The sequence below is a fragment of the Manis javanica genome, chromosome 4 (assembly GCF_040802235.1).
Source record: "Manis javanica isolate MJ-LG chromosome 4, MJ_LKY, whole genome shotgun sequence".
NCBI classification, from domain to species: domain Eukaryota; kingdom Metazoa; phylum Chordata; class Mammalia; order Pholidota; family Manidae; genus Manis; species Manis javanica.
The window spans coordinates 130,205,996-130,232,695 of NC_133159.1; the positions used below are offsets into that span (position 1 = coordinate 130,205,996).

The 26,700-nt window shown below is 51.8% G+C and overlaps 1 protein-coding gene across 15 annotated transcripts in view; it reads left to right on the forward strand.

The window, feature by feature from the left end:
* The window catches only part of MINK1 (misshapen like kinase 1), a 48,092-nt gene extending 21,715 nt beyond the window's left edge, over positions 1-26,377 (forward strand). For 2 of the 15 annotated variants that reach the window (XM_037026799.2, XM_073234960.1), the window contains exons 2-34: positions 9,529-9,594; positions 11,566-11,622; positions 11,703-11,828; positions 13,679-13,789; positions 14,210-14,300; positions 14,763-14,893; positions 15,130-15,184; positions 15,318-15,396; positions 15,653-15,828; positions 16,319-16,388; positions 16,738-16,939; positions 18,327-18,440; positions 18,876-18,962; positions 19,130-19,321; positions 19,457-19,630; positions 19,937-20,197; positions 20,641-20,726; positions 20,881-20,991; positions 21,134-21,246; positions 21,472-21,560; positions 21,769-21,792; positions 21,908-22,071; positions 22,481-22,586; positions 22,670-22,807; positions 22,925-23,033; positions 23,405-23,572; positions 23,678-23,821; positions 24,041-24,175; positions 24,361-24,461; positions 24,569-24,718; positions 24,798-24,957; positions 25,054-25,193; positions 25,532-26,377. In XM_037026799.2, coding sequence (XP_036882694.1) covers positions 9,529-9,594; positions 11,566-11,622; positions 11,703-11,828; positions 13,679-13,789; positions 14,210-14,300; positions 14,763-14,893; positions 15,130-15,184; positions 15,318-15,396; positions 15,653-15,828; positions 16,319-16,388; positions 16,738-16,939; positions 18,327-18,440; positions 18,876-18,962; positions 19,130-19,321; positions 19,457-19,630; positions 19,937-20,197; positions 20,641-20,726; positions 20,881-20,991; positions 21,134-21,246; positions 21,472-21,560; positions 21,769-21,792; positions 21,908-22,071; positions 22,481-22,586; positions 22,670-22,807; positions 22,925-23,033; positions 23,405-23,572; positions 23,678-23,821; positions 24,041-24,175; positions 24,361-24,461; positions 24,569-24,718; positions 24,798-24,957; positions 25,054-25,193; positions 25,532-25,615 — 4,014 coding nt within the window. In that variant the 3' untranslated portion in view covers positions 25,616-26,377. The remainder of the gene's footprint in view (positions 1-9,528; positions 9,595-11,565; positions 11,623-11,702; positions 11,829-13,678; positions 13,790-14,209; positions 14,301-14,762; positions 14,894-15,129; positions 15,185-15,317; positions 15,397-15,652; positions 15,829-16,318; positions 16,389-16,737; positions 16,940-18,326; positions 18,441-18,875; positions 18,963-19,129; positions 19,322-19,456; positions 19,631-19,936; positions 20,198-20,640; positions 20,727-20,880; positions 20,992-21,133; positions 21,247-21,471; positions 21,561-21,768; positions 21,793-21,907; positions 22,072-22,480; positions 22,587-22,669; positions 22,808-22,924; positions 23,034-23,404; positions 23,573-23,677; positions 23,822-24,040; positions 24,176-24,360; positions 24,462-24,568; positions 24,719-24,797; positions 24,958-25,053; positions 25,194-25,531) is intronic. The other 13 variants (XM_037026791.2, XM_037026794.2, XM_037026792.2 and 10 more) reach the window with 13 other exon arrangements.
* Positions 26,378-26,700: the final 323 nt, after the last annotated feature.

Sequence of the window (26,700 nt, forward strand, 5' to 3'; positions counted from 1 at the left end):
GGTTCTAGATTCATGATGACACCAGGGGACAGCTAGAAGCAATCAGTCTTTCCCCCACTTCCATCTGCCTCCACTCTGCTTTGTTCTCAGCAGGCACTCTCTGCTCACTGACAGCCTCTGTTTTCCTTTACCTGAGATCATCGGGGCCTCTGCAGCCCTAACCTGTCATGTTCTGTCTGGCATCTTCCCTCTGGGTCTTAGTTGAAGTGTCTGAAGGGGAGAAATTTGCTCTAGCTCATTTTTTCTCTTAGTCTGGCTACCCTTGGGTGAGAAACTCACCAGTTGGATTCATGAGCCATGGCTGGGGCAAGAAAGGGACCAAATGGTCCCTTAGGTGACAGGAGCTTTGAGCTGGGAAGACAGGCCTTGGAGTCAAAGTTTTGAGGTCAGACCTTGGCTCAATCACTTCTGGCTGTGTGTGACCCCAGGCAAGCCATTTAATTTCACTAAACTTCCTTCTCCTGTGAAATGATGCACCAACAGCACCCACCTCAAACTTCATTATGAGATTATACTTCTAAAGCACTCAGCAGTACCAGGAACAAAGAAAATGCTCAAAAATTGCTAGCTACTTCATGAAACCATAAACTCTTAGAAAAAAATATAGGCAAAAATATCTTGGACATAAACATGAGCAACTTCTTTATGAACATATCTCCCCGGGCAAGGGAAACAAAAGCAAAAATGAACAAGTGGGACTATATCAAACTAAAAAGCTTCTGTACAGCAAAGGACACCATCAGTAGAACAAAAAGACATCCTACAGTATGGGAGAATATATTCATAAATGACAGATCCGATAAAGGGTTGACATTCAAAATATATAAAAAGAGCTCACACACCTCAACAAACAAAAAGCAAATAATCCAATAGAAAAATGGGCACAGGATCTGAACAGACACTTCTCCAAAGAAGAAATTCAGATGGTCAACAGACACATGAAAAGATGCTCCACATCACTAATCATCAGGGAAATGCAAATTAAAACCATAATGAGATATCACCTCACACCAGTTAGGATGGCCAACATCCAAAAGATAGACAACAACAAATGTTGGTGAGGATGTGGAGAAAGGAGAACCCTCCTACACTGCTGGTGGGATTGTAAATTAGTTCAACCATTGTGGAAAGCAGTATGGAGGTTCCTCAAAAAACTCAAAATAGAAATACCATTTGACCCAGGAATTCCACTCTTAGGAATTTACCCTAAGAATGCAGCAGCCCAGTTTGAAAAAGACATATGCACCCCTATATTTATCACAGCACTATTTACAATAGCCAAGAAATGGAAGCAACCTAAGTGTCCATCAGTAGATGAATGGATAAAGAAGATGTGGTACATATACACAATGGAATATTATTCAGCCATAAGAAGAAAACAAATCCTACCATTTGCAATAACATGGATGGAGCTAGAGGGTATTATGCTCAGTAAAATAAGCCAGGTGGAGAAAGACAAGTACCAAATGATTTCACTCATCTGTGGAGTATAACAACAAAGCAAAAACTGAAGGAACAAAACAGCAGCAGACTCACAAAACCCAAGAATGGACTAACAATTACCAAAGGGAAAGGGACTGGGGAGTATGGGTGGGAAGGGAGGAATAAGGGGGGAAACGGGGCATTACGATTAGCACACATAATGTAGGGGGTGGGGGCACAGGGAAGGCAATATATACAAAGAAGATAAGTAATGATTCTATAGCATCTTACTATGCTGATGGACAGTGACTGTAATGGAGTATGTGGGGGGGACTTGATAATAGGAGTCTAGTAGCCATAATGTTCAAGTAATTGTACATTAACAATATAAAAATATTGCAAAACAGCTGAAAAATGAACATATGATTTTACAAAATAAAGGTCATACAAAATATATACATACAAAAATTGCTAGCTACTTGCTTATTGAGGGGGTATGGGAAGAGTGGGTAATGAGAGATCTTCACAGAAAATATAGGAGATTATATAAGGCAGTGAAGATTAGGGCCATAGCGCTGGGACAGATACTGGACTGCTCAGAGGAGAGTGCTGGGAAGGTTTTTAGACCCCAGCTTAAACATGTCACCCTCAGTAGAGCCTTCCTCTGATTTCCCAGGCTCGGTCAAGTTTCTTCCCTTAGTGCCCTGTACTTCTCCACAGGATGGGGCTGAGACGTGCCACAGTTATTATTGGAGAAGTGGTTGTAGAGTTGTTTAGTGTTTCTGATTCCCCCATCACAATGGAAACACCCTTGCACTAGGGACTGCCCCCATTATATTCTCTGCTATATTCCTGAGCCTAACACAGCTCCTGGCACACAGTATGGAAGTAATACATAGTCATTAGGGTGGCAGCTCTGTAGAATATGGACTTGAGCATTTAGAATCATAGAATTAGAACTGGAAAGTTTTCTTGTCTTGTTGAAAGGGAAACTAGAGAGGTAAGTGACTTACCCCCAAACACACAGCCTGTTAGCAGCAGAACCAAGAATAGAAACCAAATTACCTGACTCTTAATCATATAACTGATTGTATTTTATCATTTTCTGTGTTTGTCTCAGGATATTTTCATATGTGTTATTAGACCAGAAGCACTTTGAGGGCTCCCTTCCATGTTGGTAGGGTGGCTTTCTTAGAGTAGAAACTTCACTAATGAACAATAATTTATTGAGCACTATGGGAGGTCTCTAGGATTATTATTTTTTAATAACAATTTTACTGGTATGTAAATCACAGCATAAAATTCACACTTTCAGAGTATTTTAGAGTGGTTTTTAGTGTATTCTCAGACTTGCTATCTCCACTGTCTCATTTCAGAGCATTTCAATCTGCCCCAAGTAAATCCAGTACCCATTATCAGTCACTAACATTCCTTCTTCCACTCAGCCCTTGGAAACCACTAATCTAGTTTCTGTCCCTATGGATTTGCCTGTTAGGGCTTTTCACATAAATGGAGCCATAGAACATAAAACCTTTTTAGACTGGCTTCTTTCATTTAGTATGTTTTCAAGATTCATCAGATGTAGCATATATCATTACTTCATACCTTTTTATTGCCAAATAATAATCCAATGTATGAATATATAACCATTAATCAGTTGATGGACATTTGGGTTTCTACTTTTTGACTGTTATGAATAGGCTGCTATGAACATGCATGTACAGATTTTTGTGTGTACATATGTTTTCAATTCTCTTGGGTATCTACGAACAAGTAGAATTGCTGGGTCATGTGAAAAAAATTTTCTGTTTTACATTTTGAGGAACTGCCAAACTGTTTTCCAAAGGGACACATCATTTTACTTTTCCACCAGCCATGTATGAGGATTCCAAGTTCTCCACATCCTTGCCAGTACTTGTTATTGTTCATCGTTTTGAGTGTATCTGGGTGTGAAGTGGTACCTTCTGGTTTTGGTTCACATTTCCTGTTAACTAATGTTGGACATCTTTTCATGTGCTTCTTGGAAACTGTATATATCTTCTTTGGAGAAATATCTATTCAGATCTTTTGCCCATTTTTATTTGGGTTATTTGTCTTTTTTTGTTGCATTATTTCTTGAGTCCTTTTTTTAGTATTCTGAATACAGGTCCCTTATCAGAGACAAGAACTCTTATTTGATACATAATTTGCAAATGTTTTCTTCTATTCTGTGGGTTGTGTTTTCACTTTCTCGATGGTGTCCTTTGAAGCACAGAAGTTTTAAAATTTGAGGAAGTCCGGGTTTTTTTTGCTTTTGTTGCTTGTTTTTGGTGTCATGTGTAAGAACCTATTGCCTGATCCAAGGTTATGAAGATTTACTCCTATGTTTTCTTTTAAGACTTTCACAGTTTTGGCTCTTACCTTTTTAGGCCTGTGATCTATTTTGAGTTAATTTTTGTACATAATATGAGGTAGGGGTCCAACTTAATTCTTTTGCATGTGGATGTCCAGTTGTTCCAGGATGATTTGTTGAAGGATTGTTGAATGGGCTTGGTGCTCTTGCTGAAAATCAGTTGACCACAAATTTATTTTTGGCATCTGTTTTCATCCATTGATCTTTATGTCTGTCATTATGACAGTATTCACTGTCTTGATTACTGTAACTTTGTAGTGAGTTTTGAAATTGAGAAGTTGCTAGCTAGTTATTGAGGGGATATGAAGAGGGTGGGTAATGAGAGTCCTCCAGCTTTTTTCAGGATTGTTTCTTCTGGATCCCTTTCATTTCCATATGATTTTTAGGATAAGCTGTCAATTTCTGCAAAAAAGCCAGCTAGTATTTTGATAGAAGTGCATTGAATCTGTAGGTATTAACAACCTTAAGACTTCTCATCCATAAACATGGGGTATCTTTCCATTTACTTAGGTCTTTAATTTCTTTCAATGTGTTAAGTTTTCAGCATACATGTCTAACATTTCTTTGGTTAAATGTATTCTTTTTGATGCTGTTGTAAGTGGAATTGTTTTCTTAATTTAGTTTTGGGATTATTTTTCATAGTATGTAGAAATACAATTGATTTTTGTATATTAATCTTATATCCTGTAACCTTGCTGAACCTGTTAATTCATTCTAACAGATTTTTAGTGAATTTCTTAGGATTTTCTGCATACAAGACTCTGTCATCTACACATACAGTTTTCCTCCTTCCATTTCAGTCCAGAAGCCTGTTCTCTCTTTTTCTTATCTAACTGCCCTGGCTAGAACCTCCAGTATAGCCCTGAAAAGAAATGGCAAGAATCAACCACCTTTTTTTACTCTTACTTAAAAATATATATCTCCTTTGTCCTATTCTTGAGCAACTCATGGTGGAGATGAGATTAATCAGTGAAACTGAGGTTGAAATTTCATGGGTGGGATAGCTTCTGGTACGAGTAGCTAGAGGTCTTCCTGAAAAATTAAAAAAAAAAACTTGGGATTTGGTTTGGCTAACAGGAAAGAGGTCATGTTTTAGTTAGTGTTTGCCACATGAATGTAGGTAAAATTGGGCGTGAGTTGAGTCCCTGAGGATAGATGTGCTGTAGCGCTGTCATCCTGGAGAGCAGTAGCTGATCACCCAAAGTGATGCTCGTCACCTGCTGCTGCTCAGGCTGCCTGACCTCACTGGATCCCTACTGCTTCCTGATAGCTTCACACCTCCTGTCACCTGTTAGTTAGTAACCCCTTTCCGTGTAGACGTTCTCAGAATGGGTCCCCTGGCGCTCAGCATCAGCATCACCTAGGATGTCTCCTAAATGTATAGATTCCTGTTCTTCCCTGCAGACCTGTGGTGCTAAATCAGAGTCTCTGGAGCTGGATCTCAGGAGTCTTCTACCTGGGTTATTCTTATGTATCCTGAAGTTTGGGGACCACTACCCTGAAGTCCCCTGTATAGCACCTGTTCCCAAGCTTTTCTGCTTTATTCAGGCCCTTCATACCTTCTGCATTGGTTATCTTCCCTCCAACATAATTATTCAAGTAAAGCCATCAGGTATTTGTGGAGCCCCCTCATCTTTCTTCCCCTTTACCAGTGTTTCTTCACTCCCCATTTCTTCTTGTCCTCATTAGTTACCCTACCCATATCCTTGTCCCCATCCCTTCCTACCTGTCAACAGCTGGCTGGACAAGAACCAGATTTGCTGAGAACAGAGAGTTTGAACACCAAGACAAAGAGCTAGAGAAGTTCTATGCAGCATCTGTGCAGGAGGCAAGCCAGGACTGCATGGTGACTTCCCAGGAGCAGAGCACCTCCCCCTGGAGGTGCTTCTTCTAGATCACCAGCGAAGAGAGGGACCAAGCACACAGACAGGCACATATTTGAAAGGCCCACCTTTGAAGCCAGATCAGTGCATAAATTGAGTTGTGGTATACATTTCTGGGCATTCTTAATTCTTAATCCTATGTATGTAAGGGAAACATTGGCACTGCTGTGTCTTATCACTTCTGTAGACCAGTGGAAAATACAGTTTACGGCCTGTGGACTACATATATACATGTGCATGCACACATAGGTATCATAAAAGCAACTCCCAAGCATCATCAGTCTCCTCTCTTTTTGTCTTCTTCCCTTCCACAAGCATGAGAGATCTTCCCAATTTTGGAAACCCTTTTGTCTGACCCTGCTGCCTCCTTTAGCCACCATCTGACTTTACCCTTCATCTCAAAGCTAGACTTCTCCACAGAGGGTCCTGCAACAGGCCCGCACTTCCTCATCACCATCTCTTCAGCCCCGCCATTTGCCTTCTACTTTCACAGTGCAGTTCCCACAGAACTTCCCAGTGGCTTCCTAGGTGCTAAGCCTGGTGGTATTTTCTCAGGCCTCTCTCACTGTCTCTTCCTCTGGGGAGGGACTGTCTCTCTCAGTGTGCAGCACATGGCCACCCCTTGGCGGCTGGCCTTGGCCCTTTGAGTCCTCTTTCCCTGTACACTCACCCTGGACATCTAGTCTCCTGTCTCCAGCTCTCACACTCATGAATATTCTCTAAGTCTTTACCTCCAGACTTTTGTTTCTGACTGCCTGATAGACATTTACTCCTGTGTGTCCCCTAACATCTCACTCAACATCCAAACCCAAACTGTTTCTCATCATCACATGGACTTCCCCACTCTTAATTTCCTGTTATCAGTTGGAAATTTAGCCAGCCTCCAAAGACAGCTCAGACACCATCTCCTCTGGGGAGCCTGCCTGGGAGTCCCAACTTGGATTTACATCTGTCCCCTGAAAGTATGAATCAGGCTTTTTACCCAATCCAACTCCCTCTTAGTTGGTGTGAGGAAGATGAGGCCCTAAACAGTTAGATACTTGCTCAGCTAATGCCAGAGTTCTCACTAGAAAGTCACTCTGCAGCGCTCTTTCTTCTGTGCCAAGCAATTTCTCGGTGCCATGAGTACTTGCATTCAGTTGCTTATACAGCATATAATCATACCCTGCTGTATAGCCCTGTTGTGGGACTTGGCATGTCTATAAAATGATAAAGTCTTTGAGGGACCTCCCATGTTTCTCACACATCATTGTGCTGCCTCCTGCTGTGTCTGATTGAGGAGTTGTCACAGTTTGTGCTCAGCATCTAATTGATGAAGGAAGGAAGAGAACTTGCCTTAGAGCTTTTCCTTGAATAGGCCTAGCCCAGTGCAGGGCAGACTAGACACTCAGTCACAAAGTATTAATTGGTTGGTTGATGGGGCAACTTTAGATATCAGGCTCTCTTCTGTAAGGGTGGGAAGCCATATGGCTCTGGGCAGAAGATAAAATTAAGAAAGTGCCCATTTAGAGGCTGAAATCTCTAAATTGGCCCCAGGAGCGGAAAGAAGAGTGGGGAGGGAGGAGCTCCAAGAGGGAGGAGCGAAGGGATTGACAGTGTGGCAGCTTCAGTAACTGAGAGGAAGAGATAACCAGGGATGGTTCAAGGGGAGAAAGGACAGAGTGACTGATGTGGAGAAGGGAGTAGGGGAGTAGAGTTGGTACAGAGGCAGGCTTTGGTGTGGGAAATGGTGCTGCTGTTAGAAAGTGGAGAGGGGCTGGGCCTTTGGGGAGCATGTTGGATACCATGGCCGCTGGTCCTGTGCATGGTTTCAGAGTAACCCTTTCGAGTAGATGTGGTCACCTTGGCTTGTGGGTGAGGAAACAGGCTTGAAACCGTTAACTTAGTAGCCAAACCCAGTGTGTCTGACCTCAAGGATTGTTCTTTCATCCCTCAGTGCCTCCCAAACAGATTGGGAGCTAAGATTTGAGGTGATGATAGTGTATCATTATGACTCTAACAAGCCCATCGTATTTTCCCTCTTAGATTAGGAGTGTCTGGAAAAATCATGACCAAAGGCCTTTCTCCTGTCTCCGTCTGTCTCAGAAAGTTAGAAGAAAGGACTTTGCAACAGTCAGAATTAAGAGGCCCCAACATGGATGAGACCTTTTTCTGGGGAGATTCTTAGGGAGCTGTGTTACCTTCCTCTAAGTCTCGAATTGCCGATAGACAAAATAATTTCTAGGTTCCTGGCAGCTTGCAGGTTCAGACACACCTCTCCTTAGCCCCCCACACTGCAGTGACAGTTTTTCCCTTTCCCGTAGGGCTGTTTTTTCCCCCAGACCTGTTCAATGTCGTTGTTTAAGAAGCAGCTTCAGCTGGAGCTAAATAATTGAACATAGAATCATGAAGTTTTTGGTCTGGTCAGACCAGGCCACGCAGAGCATGTAAAGGAACCCCTCTGCACCTTCTCTCATGGGTCCCCCTGCTGTGGATTGGGACGTTCTCTCAGGCTGTTGTGTGCCAGGCCCTGGGTGAGGTGCTGGACACACTGGTGAGCAAGAGGACTCAGGCCCTTTCTTCCGGGAATTTACAGACAAGTAAATGCCTAATTTCGGTCATGATGATATGTGTTCTGATGGGGGAAGTACAAGGAGCTAGGGGTACATTTCCATCCTATAGTTTCCCTCTGAGAAAATGGACAAAGACAGGTACAGTGAGGACGCTCTAAAAAAGCCTCGGGCTGGTGTCTGCTTGGTCTCCACCATGCCCAAGTGATGGGCCCTGTGCACACTGGGTGGGTAAAGGTGAAGGCTTCTTTTGTGGGTTTTTAAGGAAATCCTGTACTGGTTTTCAAAGTCAGGGAGAAAGGAGTTTTAGTATATATACTTTCAGGATTATCAACACAGAGGCCCAAGTGTTGCCTGGAAAGCTTGTTTCCTGAGTGGCCCCCTCACCTCTTCAGGTGGCCAGACGTATGACGTGTGGTCAGCACTGGGGCTCCTCACAGCTTGCCGTTCCGCCTGCCACCTCTCTCTCTCAAGAAGTCCTGCCAGGAGGGTGTGGGTGGCCCCCCCACAGCTGTGCTGTTCGCAGGCTGCCTGCTCTTGGCCCAGCAGGCAATGAGCCTCTTAGGAGGCTTTGTCTGAGCCCTTTGGGCCCTCTCCTCCTGGCACTGCCTGGCTCTGGAAAGCAGGAACTGGAAGTTCTCCCTTCGTACCACCCTCCCAGCAGCTCTCTCACGGCCACCTGCTCTCCCTGCTCTGTTCAGGTCCCTTAGAGCCCCCAGATGCCCCAAACCCTGGCCCAGAGGTCCAGGGTCTCAGGAGGACTGGGAAGGGGAGGAAGACAAAAGGAGAGTGGCTCTCAGATTCTGGCCCCCTGATAGTGTTCCTCATCCCTGCTTTTAAAAAATGTAATAATAACAGTGATAATTAACTTTTATTGCACACACAGTAGACTCCAGGCACCCTTTTAAGCATTTTATGGGCATTGCCTCATTGAAAGTTGATGCCAACCCCAGAGGTGGGTGTTTGGGCATCCCCATTTTATAGATGAGGCCATGGACTCCTAGTGTTCGTCCCTGAGTTTGAAATCAAGAGCACATCTGAAAAGCCAGCTAGGCTCTGACTTCTGTTTTCTCTCATGTTCTTCTGACTTTTCCCATAGAACTCTGTGCCAGTCCAGGAAAGGGGAAGCTGACCATTAGGGTTCGCCGTCCCAAGCTGCCTCCTAATATGCTAGTGTTCCCTCTTATCTCCTGACTGAATACCCTTTTCCCTCCTCTAGCTACATCTGATTGAAGTCCTGACATCTTGTTCTTTCTCTCTCCCTTCTTTTCCCTTCCTCCAGGACCCTGCTGGAATCTTTGAACTGGTGGAGGTGGTTGGCAATGGAACCTATGGACAGGTGTACAAGGTGAGACAATTGGTGCAGAAGCATGAGCCTCTTTCATGGAGCCCTCCAAGAGGTGGGAGAAGTGGGCCGCAGGCCTGGAGATTTGAGGGGAGCTGTGAGAGATCCCAGAGGCCGGGGGCCTGGGGACAGGGGAGGGAGGACCTGGGGGAAAGAGGAGGAGAATACAAGTAATGAAGGAAGGAAGCACAAGAAGTGGGGTATGTTTGCTGGCCTCTGCCTCTGAGGAGAGCTAACCCTGGGTGTGGCAGGAGCAGATCTGGAGCTGGGTGGTGTGTGGGACAGGGACTCATGAGGACAGTGGCAAGGGTACAGAGAAGTGTGTTAGAGCTCACCTGGGAATTCAGAGCAGAGCTCAGGTGAAAGATACAGGCATGGCTTCTCCCAAGACAACAGTAAGAGCCAAGAGTTGGAGTTGGTGGACTAATGGATGACCTTCTGCAGAGGGCAAGTGGCTTTCTTGAGCTCCTACAGCTGGCCTGCAACAGGGCTGGAACAGAGCTCAGGCCTTCTGCTTTTGAGCTGCCTCTCTCTCTGATAGAAGTGACATTTCCTCGACCACTGACAGGAGCCTCTAGCCTGGCCAGGCCAGCCCTCTCACATGTCCTGACCACTGATCATGCTTAGGTGGGGGAGGTGGCTGCAGCAGAGAGAGTAGATGCTGCCCCAGAGCTGGAGGTCCCCAGCGTGCACGCCTGGCTGCTGCAGCGCCAGGCACAGTGCTAGGTTTCTTCACAAGTCTCTGCATCTCAGGTGCCTTTGTTTTCTGGGTCACGGGGACCATGTGGCTTTCTCTTCCCCTTCCTCCCTGGAAGCTTTGGGGTTCAGGTGCTATCCCCTTCTCCCATCTCTTGCCTGGTGGTTGCCATGGAAGTAGTAGCGCTCTGTTATACTGCTTCTCTGGGCTTGAGGTCTTGAATGACTGCTGAGAATAAAAATAATCCAGGGGCTGGCAATGCCTATGTCCATGCGCCTTCCCCGACCTTGCTTTTCCCCAGGAAGCTTTGGACTTTCCTGTCCAAGCCTGAGATAGCTTCTGCTGGGAGTTTCAAAAGGATGATGGGGGAGGCAGAGAATGGCAGGGACATACTCTAGGAGAAGTTTCTTCCTATTAGCACTGGTGATGGGGCATTGATACATGTCATTCAGCCCTTCTGTGTTTTTCCCTGCATTCCCTAAAATCTCAGCTGTTCTTATTCTTTCCTGTCAACAATAATAAAAAGCCTTAGGGGGGAACTATAACAGTTCCAAGGCAGACCATCTAAGGACAGTAAGAGGGGGTGTCACTGTATTTCCTGGAAATCCCTTCCCTATTCTGAAAAAATCCCACCTATCCTAACAAATATTCCACCTGCTGCTTAAACTCCAGCTGGAAAAATGCCCAACCTGAACCTCACCACCCTGCTCATCTCTGGAGCATGCCTGCGTTAGTTCTGCTTCAATAAACTGCTGCTCACCTCTGGGGTGGGGGAAGCCTTGGAAGAGGGGATGATTGTGGAAAAGGCGTCTGTTGAGAGGGAAGTCCCTATCTAGAGGGGATATCACCAATGGTAGTTTGTCATGCAGAGAAGATGCCAGAGGCAAAGTTCCACCCTCTCCAGCCTCCTCCTCCAACCCCCTCCAGCTCCATCTGAGGATGGAGAAGGTATCTTTCACTCCCTGCTCTTTCAAACTATAGGAAGTCCAAGCCAGAGAGGCTGGAAGAGAACACAAATGTCTCTCTCATCTCCCTTGAGTGTTCTAGGGGAGGAGACCCTTTGTCTTAGTCTAGCTTTGCACTTGGAATCCAGGCTCTGTAGTTTTTCTGTAACCATATTGTTTACCAAATTGACCAAACCATAAATTGAGGTGTCTGGCTACCATGAGTGGCACTTTCTAGGACAGGAAACAGCCAAGAGGTGTGACCTCTCCCAGAAACAGGCCCCCCTTGAGCCTAGACCCAGGCCGCTCCATGCCTGGCTCTCTGTCTTGCAGGGTCGGCATGTAAAGACTGGGCAGCTGGCTGCCATCAAGGTCATGGACGTCACAGAGGTAGGGAGCTGTGTGGGGCAGTAGGAGGGAACATTGAAAAGGGGGTGGTTCTCAGCGTTTACCTCCTCCCGTTCACCTAGGATGAGGAGGAAGAGATCAAACAGGAGATCAACATGTTGAAAAAATATTCTCACCACCGAAACATCGCCACTTACTATGGGGCCTTCATCAAGAAGAGCCCCCCTGGAAACGATGATCAGCTCTGGGTGAGAAATGACCCTCCCGCCTGCCCCCACACTCCCCAGACCTCCCTGTCTCCAGGCTGCTCATTTAGAACTAAGCATCAGTGCCCAGAGTCTCCTCTGCCAGTCCTTCCTCAGTACAAAGCCTGTCTTATGTCTGGATCCAGAGGCATCTCCTGACTCACACATTGTAGTCTCTTGTCCTCTGAGCATTTTGGTGGCAGAGGTCCTGGGGTTTGTCCCTTCCTTTGTCCTGACCTTACAGTGTCCTATGCATATGCAGTGAGCAGTGTATTCCTAGCAAGAGGTCAGCCCATCAGGTCTCTTGCTTTTATGCACAGCTCCTGGGAAAGCAACAGACTGAAATATTTGTGGGCAGCAACCGGTCTCAGACCCCTCCAGGCAGTGTATAGGTCCATCTGGATGACTCTTCTAACCAGAGCTTGCTGTAGCTCTTTTGGGCCTCCCCTAAATGCCCTCCTGGCCCAGAACATTCCTCAGAGTCATTGCCCATACTAGCCCAGGCACTGGTGCCAGCAGATACCCTGGTCTTGCCCGTTCTGGTAATCCACCCAGCTCCTGAGAGAGAGCAGTCAGAGGCATGGCTGCAGCTGTGGGGGCTGGTGCTCATGCCAGGCCTCCCCTCCCAGCAGTTGCTGGACCAGTACTTACTGATTACCTTCTTACTGAGTACCTTCTGTGTAGCCTGCACAGATAAGCGTGAATCATGGTCCCTGCCTCCAAGGCACTTAGTCTTTTTGTGACAGACAGACAGACAGACACACACACACACACTCACACACACACACACGAGTACACACACGTGAGTAACAAGTTGTGTTGGTTTAACTGTCAATTCTGCATAGTGGGAATGATTAAGGACTAGAGGTTAGGCTGCTAGTGAGCAGGCGCCCTCTTCTGGATTCGTTGGACATTGTCCTTCCTCCTGTGCTGGCTGGCTGAGGCCCACAGGTGGGGCATATGCAAATGCTGTTGCATATGCAAATATACATCCCATCCAGCCTTTTTCTGCCGTGGATGTGGCTTTTTGAGAATGAACCGTGAAAACATTTGGACAGACACACTGATTCCTAGGGATCAGTGTGCAGCTTGCCTCTGTGTGCAGAGTTTCTTCAGTCTCTCCAAGGTACGGGTTGCCCCTCTCTGGTAGACCCCATGCATTGCCTGTCTCTGGCAGACCTGGGGAATTGCTGATTCTTAGCCCCTTGCCTCTGGGTTAGGGGTTGGCTGACTTTTTCTGAGGGGCCAGATAGCAACTATTTGGGGTTCTTGTGGGTCATAAAGTCTCTGTCATAACTACTTCAATCATATGTTGTACCTTGAAGGCAGCCACAGATAATGCATAAATGAATGGGAACAGTAATGTCATATTCCCAAGAACCTTTATTTAGGACACTAAAATTTGAATATCATATGATTATCTTTCTAACTATTTAAAAATGTAAAAACCATGCTTAGCTCACCAGCCGTACTTTGATGACCCCTGGTCCAAAGCTGTAGTTCTTAACTGTTTTTGGGTTTTGGGTCCCAGTGAGGATATGATGAAAACACTAGGCTCTCCCCAAGGAAAATGCACATACCCACATCCTTTGTCCACGATGTCAGGGATTCATTTGGCTCTTACTCTGAACCCAGACTACCTCACTCAGCTCCATCTGCCCTGTCTTTCTTGACTGTACCCTCTCTTTTCTGTCCTAATCTCTATGACTTTTATGAGCAGCCTCACAACACCTGTTCTTCAGCTTATACCAGTTCTGGCCCCAAGGTCTCTGGTCCTCCTTCAGGGGACTGGCGGGGAAAGGAGGCCTTGCCTGACTGATGCTTTTCCTTCTGGTGCATCGGTGGTCCTGTAGCTGGTGATGGAGTTCTGTGGTGCTGGCTCCGTGACGGATCTGGTAAAGAACACAAAAGGGAATGCCCTGAAAGAGGACTGTATTGCCTACATCTGCAGGGAGATTCTCCGGGTGAGCGCCAGCCCCACCCCTTGGCTCACCTCCTTGGGCTAGAGCTTCTCCTTGGACATGGACTGTCTCTGCCCTGGGGAGGAGGTGTTGCTGTGCTCTCTTTAAGGAGCAGATGGCCTGATATGGGTGGGGGTGGGCCAGCACCCCAATGTTGGAGAACTCAGACTATTGGGATAGATGAATGCCTCTGTTTGCAAGCCCTGCTCTTCTCCGCCTACAACCTTGCAGCTGCTGGGACTTCTCCAGGAGCCACCATTCTGAGAAAGTTCCCACTGAAAGCTCAGCCTGTTCTTGAGCTCCTGGGTGGAGAGAGGCTGCTCTTTCAGACCAACCCTGTCCAGACTGGCAGCTTCCTCTCCCCTTGGCACATGTCCAAATCCTCCAGCACCAAGACTAACTTCCCCAACTCTCTTGCTTCAGGGTCTGGCCCACCTCCATGCCCATAAGGTGATCCATCGGGACATCAAGGGGCAGAATGTGCTGTTGACAGAGAATGCCGAGGTCAAGCTAGGTATGCTGGCTCCTTCTGAGGCAGAGGGGCCCTCTCTCCTCCAGGACAGAATGAGAGGCCCCATTATTCCCTCTGGTGGCTCAGGTCCAACTTCCTGTAGGCTGGGAAGCTTGTTGCTTCCCCATCTCCTCAACTAGATGCGCTGCCTCCTGCTGAAAGTCACTCAAGGAGTTTTTTACTGCTGCCTGTTAGGTTCCAGGCATCGTGCAGGTCCCTCTGGGGAGATGGGATATTTTGGCTACTCCTGCATGGGATGCTGTCCTGTGGTTCTTTGATCTTGGTTTTTCCCTAAGACACAGGAAGACTAGGTCAGGTTTTTCAGGCTGTTGATGGGTCTAAGAGATGCCAGAGAGCATCTGGGTAGGGCAAGGACCTGTGCTGCCTGGGGGCACACACATGCTGCCAGAGACAAGGGGAGCAGGCAGGTGCCATGCTCATTAAGAGTCCCCTGTGTCTTCCCAGTGGATTTTGGGGTGAGTGCTCAGCTGGACCGCACTGTGGGCAGGCGGAACACTTTCATCGGGACCCCCTACTGGATGGCCCCGGAAGTCATTGCCTGTGATGAGAACCCCGATGCCACCTACGATTACAGGGTATGGAGCAGAGAATAGGGATCACAAAGGTCTCATGGCTGGTTAGCAGTGAGGGGTTGCTGATATTTTGTGGCAAGGAGAGTGTGGATGGGAAGACTGGGTGAGTTGAGGACAGTGTAGGGTTGGAGGGGAGGGGCCTCAGGAAGGGGGGCGTGCAGGAAGCAGTTCTCAAGGGGAGGGGGTGAGTGCAGAGAGTTGGTAGGCATACTCACCTGTCCCTTGTCTCCCTTCTGTAGAGTGACATTTGGTCTCTAGGAATCACAGCCATCGAGATGGCAGAGGGAGCCCCCCGTAAGTCCAGAGTCTGGGAGAGAAGGGAGTGCCCAGAGAGTGGCTGTAGAGGGGAGGTGGGTCATGGTGAGAAGGGCTCCTTCAGGCTCTCAGTGTGGCAGAAGGGACTGATGGTGTCTCTTCTGTGTCTCAGCTCTGTGTGATATGCACCCCATGAGAGCCCTCTTCCTCATCCCTCGAAACCCACCCCCCAGGCTCAAGTCCAAGAAATGGTAGGTCTCTGGAAAGGAAGGAGGGTCTCTGGACAAGGCCACCCTGTCTTAACCTCCTGCATCCAGGCATGGGTCAGCACCATAGAAGAGGTGGGAGGTTGTGGCCCTAGAGCCCCAGGGCAAGGGCCCTGTGTTGGCATATGGAGAAGATAGGGATGTAGTTAAGGTGGCTTTTGGATGAAGGATACCCCCTTTTCCTCCTGTGACCACCCCACTTCCAAGGGATCCTCCCAGTATGAAACACTATCATTTCCAGGTCTAAGAAGTTCATTGACTTCATTGACACATGTCTCATCAAGACGTACCTGAGCCGCCCACCTACTGAGCAGCTGCTGAAGTTCCCCTTCATCCGCGACCAGCCCACAGAGCGGCAGGTCCGCATCCAGCTCAAGGACCACATCGACAGATCCCGGAAGAAGCGAGGCGAGAAAGGTCAGTGGGTGAGGAAGGAAGTGGCCAGTCTCAGTACACACATCAGCCCCTGCTCCTCTTCACCGGCCCTGGCTCCCCCGGCTCCCCTTCATGTTCCCCTCCCAGGCCCAGCTCTCCCTGTCCAAGGAGATTTCCTTTCCTAAACTTCCAACCACAGAGGGGTTTTTCCTTTTTAACCACCCAGTCCAAGTCAGTCTTCCAAAAGGGGTCACCGTTTTATATCCTTGCCAAAGCTCCTGTTGAGCACATGCATATGTAGGTGCACATATGTATTCTGCCATATGCCACCCACTGTGGGGTCTAATCCCCATCTCTGTCCAGGCCCAACCTGAGACCCACCGTTACTCCATTGCTCCAAGGAGGCGGGCGGGGACCCAGGTGCGTGGCCATCTAGACAGACGTTATTGGTTGTCCCCATCTAAGGTTTCCCTAGCCCAGGGTGGGGTCTAGGGCACTGGGTGAAGAAACAGCCGTGATCTCCCCCCTGCAGAGGAGACAGAATATGAGTACAGTGGCAGCGAAGAGGAAGATGACAGCCACGGAGAGGAAGGAGAGCCAAGGTGGGCTGGGGGCCACGGAGGGAACAACAGTGGTCCTTGACTGAGAGACTCGGGCTGGGGGTGGTGGGCACAGAGGTACAGACCCATAATGTGGAATTCGTGAGTGCGGAGAAGAAATGAAACAAATGTGTGAGGGAGAGGGGGGTGAGGGTGATTCAGGGCTGCCACTGGGCTGTGGGAGGAGGACAGGCCGCGGTGGGCGGGGCAGAGGGCAGACGTCAGCCACCGGAGCAACCCGAGGAAGGGCCTGCGGCCCAGGCACAGCCCACGGGCGGCTCCCCCGGGATGAGCGGGATGAGCGTGAGAGGTGGCGGGGTGCTGACCCCACGCCCTGTGCCGCCCTGGCCAGCTCCATCATGAACGTGCCCGGCGAGTCCACCCTGCGTCGGGAGTTTCTCCGGCTCCAGCAGGAGAACAAGAGCAACTCAGAGGCCCTGAAGCAGCAGTTGCAGCCGCCGCCGCGGGACCCCGAGGCTCACATCAAACACCTGCTGCACCAGCGGCAGCGCCGCATCGAGGAGCAGAAGGAGGAGCGGCGGCGCGTGGAGGAGGTGGGCCAGCGAGGACAGGAGCCTCAGGGCTGCCCAGCCCTTTCCTGCAGACCTGCTGGAGGCCTAGCCTTGGCCCGTGTGGATGTGCTGCCGGCACCCCCAGACCAGAGGCTTCTGAGGAGCCTCACTGCTCCCACGGACAAGGCCACCCTGTCCTATTCCTGCATGTATACCTCCACTCTGGTGTGTCCAGCACCACTTACCCTAGTTATTGGGGAGCTGGGGGTATGTACAAACACCTCCCTGCCCTGGGCATCTGACCAGAACATGTGCAGGATCCTTCCAGAGCTCCTTTCCCCTCCTGGTTGGTTGGGCTTAGATTTGCTTGTCAATTGTACTAACTGGAGATGGGCAGGAGAAATTAATTAATAGGGAATCACTTTCAAATAGCTCCCAGGGTTTTTTAAATCACCAATTAAAAGATAAGTATCCATATACTTGTATATTTAAATGTATTTTGCAGACTGTGTAGCAAGGAAGGAGAGGTATAGGTTGGCCAAAAATCTGCCTTATGTGACTGGATTTTTGTTGAAGCAGTTACATGATTTGGAAGTTCATAGAGAGATGGGCTTAACAAAAAAGTGTAAGAGGAGAGTGAGTGTTCACACTGTCCATGTACTACTGCCCAAAGCAGATCCGTCTTTTAAAAAATTTGCAAGGAAGCCTGCTACAAAGAGTCTAGGGCAAATTCCTTCTAATAAGTACTGTTTTCAGGTAGCAGAGTAACAGATAATTGTGCCTACAAGATACAGTAGGCCTGCCAGATCCTCATTGCAGAAATGAGCACAGCAGAGTTCCAACTGTAAAGGCTTCTCAGGGCTTGTGTTTTATTTTTGGCCAACTCTCTGGTCAGAAAGATTGTGAAAGTAAAGTGAAATCTGGGTTTGCCGCAGGTGGGGCTGGGTCCCTCAGCCCTGACTTGCTTTGCTGTGCGAGGGCCTCTTGTGCCCCCACGTGGCCAGAGGCTATCAGTATAGCCCACACTACTGGACTTAAGGCAGAAACTGGACAGGCCAGGAGTGTGTGTGTGATTTGTCGTTGGTTTTGATTTTGCTTGTTTGGTGGAGGGGTGGACAGGAGAAACAGTCTCTGATTCAGTCTACTCCAAGGGCAGCAGTCAGCCTCTCAGCCTCTTGTCCCAAGCCCACTGTTCCCTTAGACAGCAGTTTTCCCAACCCAGGTGCCTGTGGGCTCTTGTGGAGGGGTAGGTAGGATTGTATTGTAGGAAGTTGAAGCTCTTCCCTGCCACCGTCATCCATGATGAGGACACTGCCTGCACTGCCCAGGAGGGATCTCCTTTCCAGGGGGCGCCCAAAAGTGGCCTGGGGACACCCTTCCAGGGCTGTGCAGTGGAAGTCCTCAACACCACACCTCTTTTCATCCACAGCAACAACGGCGGGAGCGGGAGCAGCGGAAGTTGCAAGAGAAGGAACAGCAGCGGCTGGAGGACATGCAGGCCCTGCGGAGGGAGGAGGAGAGGCGGCAGGCTGAGCGCGAGCAGGTACAGCGCCCCCAGTGCACACCATACACACCCCTTCCCTCCCTGGCCCCCCCTACTGGCTCCTGCTGCCTGCCTTCCCTGCTCCCCAGTACCCTTTCCCCTTCTTTCCCTACCCCTAGAGTCCTCTATCTTTTCCAGCTTCACTCTTTCTCTCTGTTTTCTCCCACCCTTCAACTCCCCACCCTCCTGTCTCTGTGCCCTCATTCCCCATCTCTCTGCCCCACGTGGCCTCCTCTCCCCTGCGTCTCCCTGTGGGTCCTTCGCCCTGGTTTCCTCCTCGGTCCTGCCCCCTGCGGGGCACGCTTGTCTCCAACCCCTCTATTACTCTCCTCACTGCCCTCATCCTCACCCCACGACCCCATCCCCGATTCCTCTGCCGCCGCCGTCCCTCCTCTCCCTCTTGCCCTGCCCTTGCCTCCCCCCACCGCCCCCCAGGAATATATTCGTCACAGGCTAGAGGAGGAGCAGCGGCAGCTCGAGATCCTTCAGCAACAGCTGCTCCAGGAACAGGCCCTGCTGCTGGTAACGGGGTCCCGCGTGCTCCGAGCTGCTGTGCCGGGCCGGGCTGGGAGCGGGAAGGGCTCCCAGCAGCCAGGGAGGGCACCCGCCCGCCGGGCAGCTGGACCGGAGGAGGGGCTGCGTGCCGCCCCTCAGGGCCGCGCGCTGAGCGCCCCCTGCCTTGGGCCCAGGAGTACAAGCGGAAGCAGCTGGAGGAGCAGCGGCAGTCGGAGCGGCTCCAGCGGCAGCTGCAGCAGGAGCACGCCTACCTCAAGTCCCTTCAGCAGCAGCAGCTCCCGAGGCCACAGCCGGCGCCGCCCGGAGACCGGACGCCCTTGCCCCACGGCGGCCGCGGCGCCGGCAAGCCGGCCTGGGCGCGCGAGGTATGCCCGCACTGCCGCCTGAGGCCAACGGCTGCAAGGCGGGAGAAGGAGAGAGGCATGCGGCGGGCCGGCAGGACCTACTTTTTGAGAACCGGAAAGCATAGTAGGCCTACTGGACGTCCTCTTGAACCACAGGTGGAGGAACGAACGAGGATGAACAAGCAGCAGAACTCTCCCTTGGCCAAAACCAAGCCAAGCAGCACAGGACCAGAGCCCCTCGCACCCCAGGCCTCCCCCGGGCCTCCAGGACCCCTTTCCCAAACTCCTCCTATGCAGAGGCCAGTGGAGCCGCAGGAGGGACCGCACAAGGTGAGTCTCCCCGTTCCCACGACAGACATGGGGAGCCTCCATCAGCGTAGTTACACTGTGTGCACGCGCACACACTACCTTAGCCAGGATCACAGGCCTCCGTACACGGGCAGAGACACCTCCTGCTGGCTTCTGCATGTATCTGTTCCCGGTTTACCTGTTCTCAGGCTCTAGAAGCCTCTTTCTTTCCATGGATTATTAGAAGCCAGAGGCTTCACCTTGCCTTCCTCCCAGCCCAGGCCCCAGCTTCCAGGTGGGGATGTGCAACAGAGCAGGCAGCCCACCCTCCCTGGTCTTTCCCTGCAGAGCCTGGTGGCACACCGGGTCCCACTGAAGCCATATGCAGCACCTGTACCCCGATCCCAGTCCCTGCAGGACCAGCCCACTCGAAACCTGGCTGCCTTCCCAGCCTCCCATGACCCTGACCCTGCAGTCCCCATACCCACTGCCACGCCCAGTGCCCGAGGAGCCGTCATCCGCCAGAATTCAGATCCCACCTCTGAAGGGCCTGGTCCCAGCCCCAACACCCCAGCCTGGGTCCGGCCAGATAATGAGGCCCCCCCGAAGGTAAGGACAGTGCTGCAGAATCAGGGAAGAGTAGAGGGAGGGAGGGGAAGGCAAGTGGGGGGAGCAGGCAGGGTGGAGATGGGATGGATTGTAAGGGAAGAGAAGGATGAGGCATCCACTGTGGCCCCTATCCCCAGTGGGTTACTGGTGGGTGGGCGGCTCATGATGGTGCCCAGGATCCTAGTGGTGAGTGGTGAGTGGTTGGGGTATAGCCTGCCCAGGGTCTTTGAGGCACACTGGGACAGACTTCCTAGGTTAGGCTCTCAGCTCTGCCATTTTCTCAGCTTTATGACCTTGGACACATTCCTTAGCTTCCCTGACCTCAGTTTGCTTCTCCATAAAAGCTGGGAGAATACCTGTCAGAGTTGTGGTGAGGATGAAATGTTCGCAGAGTGCCGAGTGCCAGCGGAAAGCACGCCGACTCCTCTCCCTTCTCTCCTTAGGTGCCTCAGAGGACCTCATCTATTGCCACTGCCCTTAACACCAGTGGGGCCGGAGGGTCCCGGGCTGCTCAGGCTGTCCGTGCCAGGTAGCACCTGGGTGGAGCCGGTGGCCTAGGGAGTGGGGCGGGGGGGCCAAGGGGAGTTTTCCAGGTTACCCGCTTAGAGGTGGGCAAGCCCCAACCCAGTCACCTCAGCCCCGTCCCTGCTCCCGCCCCGGCACCCCCTGTGCTCCCTCCACAGACCTCGCAGCAACTCCGCCTGGCAAATCTATCTGCAAAGGCGGGCAGAGCGGGGCACCCCCAAGCCTCCAGGGCCCCCTGCTCAGCCCCCTGGCCCGCCCAACGCCTGTAGGTAATGGAGTTGTCCCCCCACTCACTCCCATCCTCACTTCTGCCACCTGCTTCCCTGGTGACGGCTCCCTCTGTGGTGTAGCTCAGCACCCTGAGGAGGGGAGCACCCCATCTTCCTGACCCTGCCTCTGTCCTTCCCATAGTAACCCCGACCTCAGGAGGAGCGACCCTGGTTGGGAGCGATCGGACAGTGTCCTCCCAGCCTCTCACGGGCACCTCCCCCAGGCTGGCTCACTGGAGAGGAACCGTGTGGGAGGTATGGAAGCTGACTGGGGCAGACTGCTCTGGGGTGTGGACACAGCCTCCATCAGGATGAACCTGCCTTTGGCACCTTTGGACTGAGACACCCTTGGGGGCTGGGTGGGCATCAGGCTGGGCGTGGAGCATGGCACTGCACTCTGGGTTTAGCCCAGGGTGTGGGCTTGAAGCCATCCTCCAGTCAGGTGTCAGTGACCTCCCTTCCCCCACCTTCCTTATTCAGCCTCCTCCAAACTGGACAGCTCCCCCGTGCTCTCCCCTGGGAACAAAGCCAAGCCTGAAGACCACCGCTCACGGCCAGGCCGGCCTGCAGTAAGTCCTGGGGGTAACTGTGGTCCTGTTTTCTCCTGGCTTGGGCATTGGGGGCCAGATGCGAATCCTCTGGAGCCCCCAGGGCTTTGGTTAATCTGCATGAGATGAGGGGTTGTGGGTTAACAGATGCACTTCTCAGTTACTAACCTTTCTTAATGTCTCTTCTGCCTCCTCCTGGCTGCCCTTCTTCCCCTGTGGGCCCTCCCAGAGCTATAAGCGAGCCATTGGTGAGGTTAGTGAGAAGGGGCCTGCTCAAAGGAGCCCCTCCTGTCACCCTGCCCCTTCTCTGGCATCCTTTGCACCACTGCCTTCTCTACTGTGCTCCTCATGAAGCTCCTCCCTTGCAGGATTTTGTGTTGATGAAAGAGCGAACCCTGGATGAGGCCCCCCGGCCTCCCAAGAAGGCCATGGACTACTCATCGTCAAGTGAAGATGTGGAGAGCAGTGAGGATGAGGAGGAGGAAAGCAATGGCGAGCCTTCAGAGGGGAGCAGAGATACCCCTGGGGCCCGGTATGGGGCGTCCTGCGGAGGGGAAGGCACTCCCATACCCAGGCAGCAGGGGAGAAGGGCTGGGGGACTCTGGGGCAAGTCTAAGGGGAGCAGTTCCCCTTTCCCAGAGTGGGGATCCCTGGCTATCACAGCTAGTCAGTTCTTCCTTCCCATATCCAGAGAATGGGGCACAGGCTGGAGTTGCCATCTCTCTCCTACTGTCCCATCACTTGGGGTGTGGCCTCTGCAGTGCCCCTCTGTGGCCAGCCGTCCCCTAGCGCCAGGGAGGAACACCTACCATGGGGCAAGGCTGCTCTGTGAGGGCCAGGTGTAGCTGCTCTCAGTGGGGACTGAGGGCACAGTGCTCCAGCTCGCGCCTGCTTCTCTCTCCTGTACCTGAAGGGCCTCACAACCTTCCTCTCTCCCATAGCAGTGATGGAGACACGGACAGTGTCAGCACCATGGTGGTCCACGATGTGGAGGAGATAGCCGGGACCCAGACACCCTATGGGGGTGGCACCATGGTGGTCCAGCGTGTGAGTGGGCCCCCATTCTCCCCAGCATCTGCTGTTCACTCTTCTTGGCCCTAGCACTGGCCCACTTCCTTCTGTTCTCCTAGACCCCTGAAGAGGAGCGGAGCCTGCTGCATGCTGATAGCAATGGCTACACAAACCTGCCAGATGTGGTCCAGCCTAGCCACTCGCCTACTGAGAGCAGCAAAGGTCAAAGCCCCCCCTTGAAGGATGGAGGCAGTGATGTAAGTGGGTGGAGGCGAGAGAAGGGCGCTGGCAGTGGGCAGGAGGACCAGGGGTGCTCAGAGGGCCTACACTGGGCAGAAGAACCTGAGGTCTGACTGCTGTCCCCACTCCCACAGTACCAGTCTCGTGGGCTGGTAAAGGCCCCTGGCAAGAGCTCATTCACGATGTTTGTGGACCTAGGGATCTACCAGCCCGGAGGTAGTGGGGACACCATCCCCATCACAGGTAAGGACAGGAGGGCAGGTCTGCCATGAGGCCTGGAGAGGGGCATAGGTGGGCTCTGATGACACAGGTAGCTTTACAGAGCATTCTGCTTTGGCCTGGTGCCTGCCCTGATGCAGAGGCAGCAGGGCCTCTGAGGCCCCTTTGACCCAAGAGGAGAAATGCTCAGGATAGCCCAGGGGCCTGAGTGACAGAATGAGGACCTTGCCAGGCCTTTTGGCTCTATTTCAACTCCTTTGTGCCCTTCCTCCATTCTCGTCTTTCCCTTTCCTTCTGAGTGTTTGGAGAAGGCGAGACCAAATGTAGGGGTGGGGCAAGGAGGCGGGGTGAGAGGGCTGCAGCCTGTGTTCCCTCCCCTCTGCTCCTCCTGGCAGCCCTAGTGGGTGGAGAGGGCAGTCGGCTCGATCAGCTACAGTATGATGTGCGGAAAGGCTCTGTGGTCAACGTGAACCCCACCAACACCCGGGCCCACAGTGAAACCCCTGAGATTCGGAAGTACAAGAAACGATTCAATTCTGAGATCCTGTGTGCAGCCCTTTGGGGTAAGCCAGGGCCAGGAAGGAAATGGAGGGCCTGGTGTTCCCTGTGCTCCTGGTCAGGTGAGGGGGCTGGCTCTGCCTCTCATCTGCCAAGGGCTCCTATTGCAGGCGTCAACCTGCTGGTGGGCACGGAGAACGGGCTGATGTTGCTGGACCGAAGCGGCCAGGGAAAGGTGTATGGACTCATTGGGCGGCGACGCTTCCAGCAAATGGATGTGCTGGAAGGACTCAACTTGCTCATCACTATCTCAGGTATGAGTGTGGAGTAGGGGCAGGGCTGGGAGGAGAGACTCAGCTCCTGGATCCTCTGTCACCATCTGCATCCTGGGAGGAGGCAGCCCTGGCCTGGGAGCTGGAAGGGGGCCACACTCTCTAACCCTCTGTGGTACACAGATAAAAGACTTGGCCGGGAGGCAGAAGCCAGACGTCCAATGGGGAGAGTGTGTGTGTGTGTGTGTGTCTGCCCCTCAGGGAAAAGGAACAAACTGCGGGTGTATTACCTGTCCTGGCTCCGGAACAAGATTCTGCATAATGACCCGGAAGTGGAGAAGAAGCAGGGCTGGACCACCGTTGGGGACATGGAGGGCTGCGGGCACTACCGTGTTGGTGAGGTCACAAGAGTGGCCAGGGTACATTTGTTTCTGACAAGAAAGAAACGGGGGCCTGGGACGCCTCAGAAAGCCTTGAAGCCAGAGACTGGGACCTGGGGTGGAGTGAGGTGACGGACTTGTTTGAGGGGGATGGCAGCCCAATAAGGTGAATCCCCGAATCCTCTTGTTTCCTGCCCCCAGTGAAATATGAACGCATTAAGTTCCTGGTCATTGCCCTGAAGAACTCGGTGGAGGTGTATGCCTGGGCCCCCAAACCCTACCACAAATTCATGGCCTTCAAGGTAATCCCAGAGTCCTCCTTACTCCTCCTGCCCCCACCCCCCCCAAGCACTGTTCCAAGGTCTGGCTCCTGCACCTGTGTGCACCTGAGCCCGTCTCTCCTCCGCAGTCCTTCGCTGACCTCCCTCACCGCCCCCTGCTGGTCGACCTCACAGTAGAGGAGGGACAGCGGCTCAAGGTCATCTATGGCTCCAGTGCTGGCTTCCATGCCGTGGATGTCGACTCGGGGAACAGCTATGACATCTACATCCCTGTGCATGTAAGCTTGGCAGGACCAAGGACAGAGTGGGGAGACGAGGCTGAGACTCAGACTCAGACTGAGCTTCCCTTCTTTCTAGATCCAGAGCCAGATCACACCTCATGCCATCATCTTTCTCCCCAACACGGATGGCATGGAAATGTTGCTGTGCTATGAGGATGAAGGCGTCTACGTTAACACATATGGGCGGATCATTAAGGATGTGGTGCTGCAGTGGGGAGAGATGCCCACCTCTGTGGGTGAGTGCAGTGCCACCCCCAGTGTGTCCCTATGCTGGCCTTGGAGTGGTGCTGGCTGCAGCCTACTCACTGCCCTGCAACTCCCTTTTCCCCCAGCCTACATCTGCTCCAACCAGATCATGGGCTGGGGTGAGAAAGCCATTGAGATCCGCTCTGTGGAGACAGGCCACCTGGACGGGGTCTTCATGCACAAACGAGCCCAGAGGCTCAAGTTCCTGTGTGAGCGCAATGACAAGGTGGGAGGCCCTTTCCCCCTGGAAAGGGCCCCAGCCCATGGGCAGAGCTGGGGGGGCAGGTGATGGTGCAGCCTTCCTGAAAGGCGGACCCCAAAGGGCACAGTGTGCAGGCTCTGCCCACCTTTCTCTCGCCTTCAGTTTCTGAGAACTCTCCAGAGTGCTTCACCCCTGCAGGCCTGCCAGCTGCCCTCTTCCCTGAGCATTTCTGCCTTTGACAGTGGATGGGGGCACTCTGAGAAATTAAATTCTGCAATTTCTATCTCTCTTTCCCTCTCCTAGTTAATTGAGAACCTCCCTGCCCCCCCTCCCTTGGTGACTTCTTCTCCTACCCCACCCAGGTGTTTTTTGCCTCAGTCCGCTCTGGGGGCAGCAGTCAAGTTTACTTCATGACTCTGAACCGTAACTGCATCATGAACTGGTGATGGGGCCCTGGGCTGGGGCTGTGGCACATGGATGCAGCTCTCCCACCAGCCAGACTTCCTAGGCTGCCCTTCCTTCCTCTCCCTGGGCTTTTGCTTTTACTGGTTTGATTCACTGGAGCCTGCTGGGAACGTGACCTCTGATCCCTAATGCTTTTGTGATCACATGACCATCCTATTTCCCCAACATGTTCTCCCTCCAAAACTGTGCCTGTCCCAACTTCCGGGGAGAGGCACAGCTTCCCCTTACCAGGAATCAAGTGGGCCCAGCCCCCCCTTTTCTCCACTTAAGAGGAGAGTGCTTGGGGCTTAGACCCCTGTACCCCACTGCTGCTGACTGGGCAGGGGCTTGGGCCCCTTTATTTGCACGTCAGGGGAGCCGGCTCCCCCCTTGAATGTACCAGACCCTGGGGGGGGTCACTGGGCCCTAGGTTTTAGGGGGGTAACCAGCCACCACTCCAGAGGCAGGGACCATTTCCTCATTTTCTGAAAGCACTTTAATGATTATCCTCCCACCAAACCCCAGGGAATGGAGGGGGGACCCTGCCAGCCAAAACATTTCCCTTTCCAACCTTCATCTCTTCTAGCCTCTGCTCTTCCCTAGTGGAGGGAGGGAGCAGGGAGCTCTCACCCTCCACACCCCCTTGCTTGCATCTGTATATAGTGTGAGCAGCAAGTAGCCCTGGCCCCTCCCTGTCCCTACCCCTCCTCAGTGTAGTGGCCTTGGATATCCGTTTGTTAATAAAGACAATTCAACCAGCTCCACCCATTTCAGGCCCCATTCTATTCTGTTTTCTCTCACAATGCTGGATATTAACCAGGGCAAGCCTGCAGAGCTGGGATGAAGGGGGCAGTGTGGGCAGGAATCTGCCTTGGGGGTGAGAGTAGGAGTCAGAAAGGCAGTGCTGGGCTAAGAAAAGCTAGAAGAAATGACTGAGGAAGGGCCAGGGCATCCTCAGCCTTAAACCTGTGGGCCTGCAGGGAGCTGCTCAGAGGGCCTTTGGGGCCTGACTTCCTGGCTCCAGCCTTCACCTGGCAGGTCCTGCAAATCGTTGGTCTCTCCTGTTTGACTGTCAATTGATAAATCA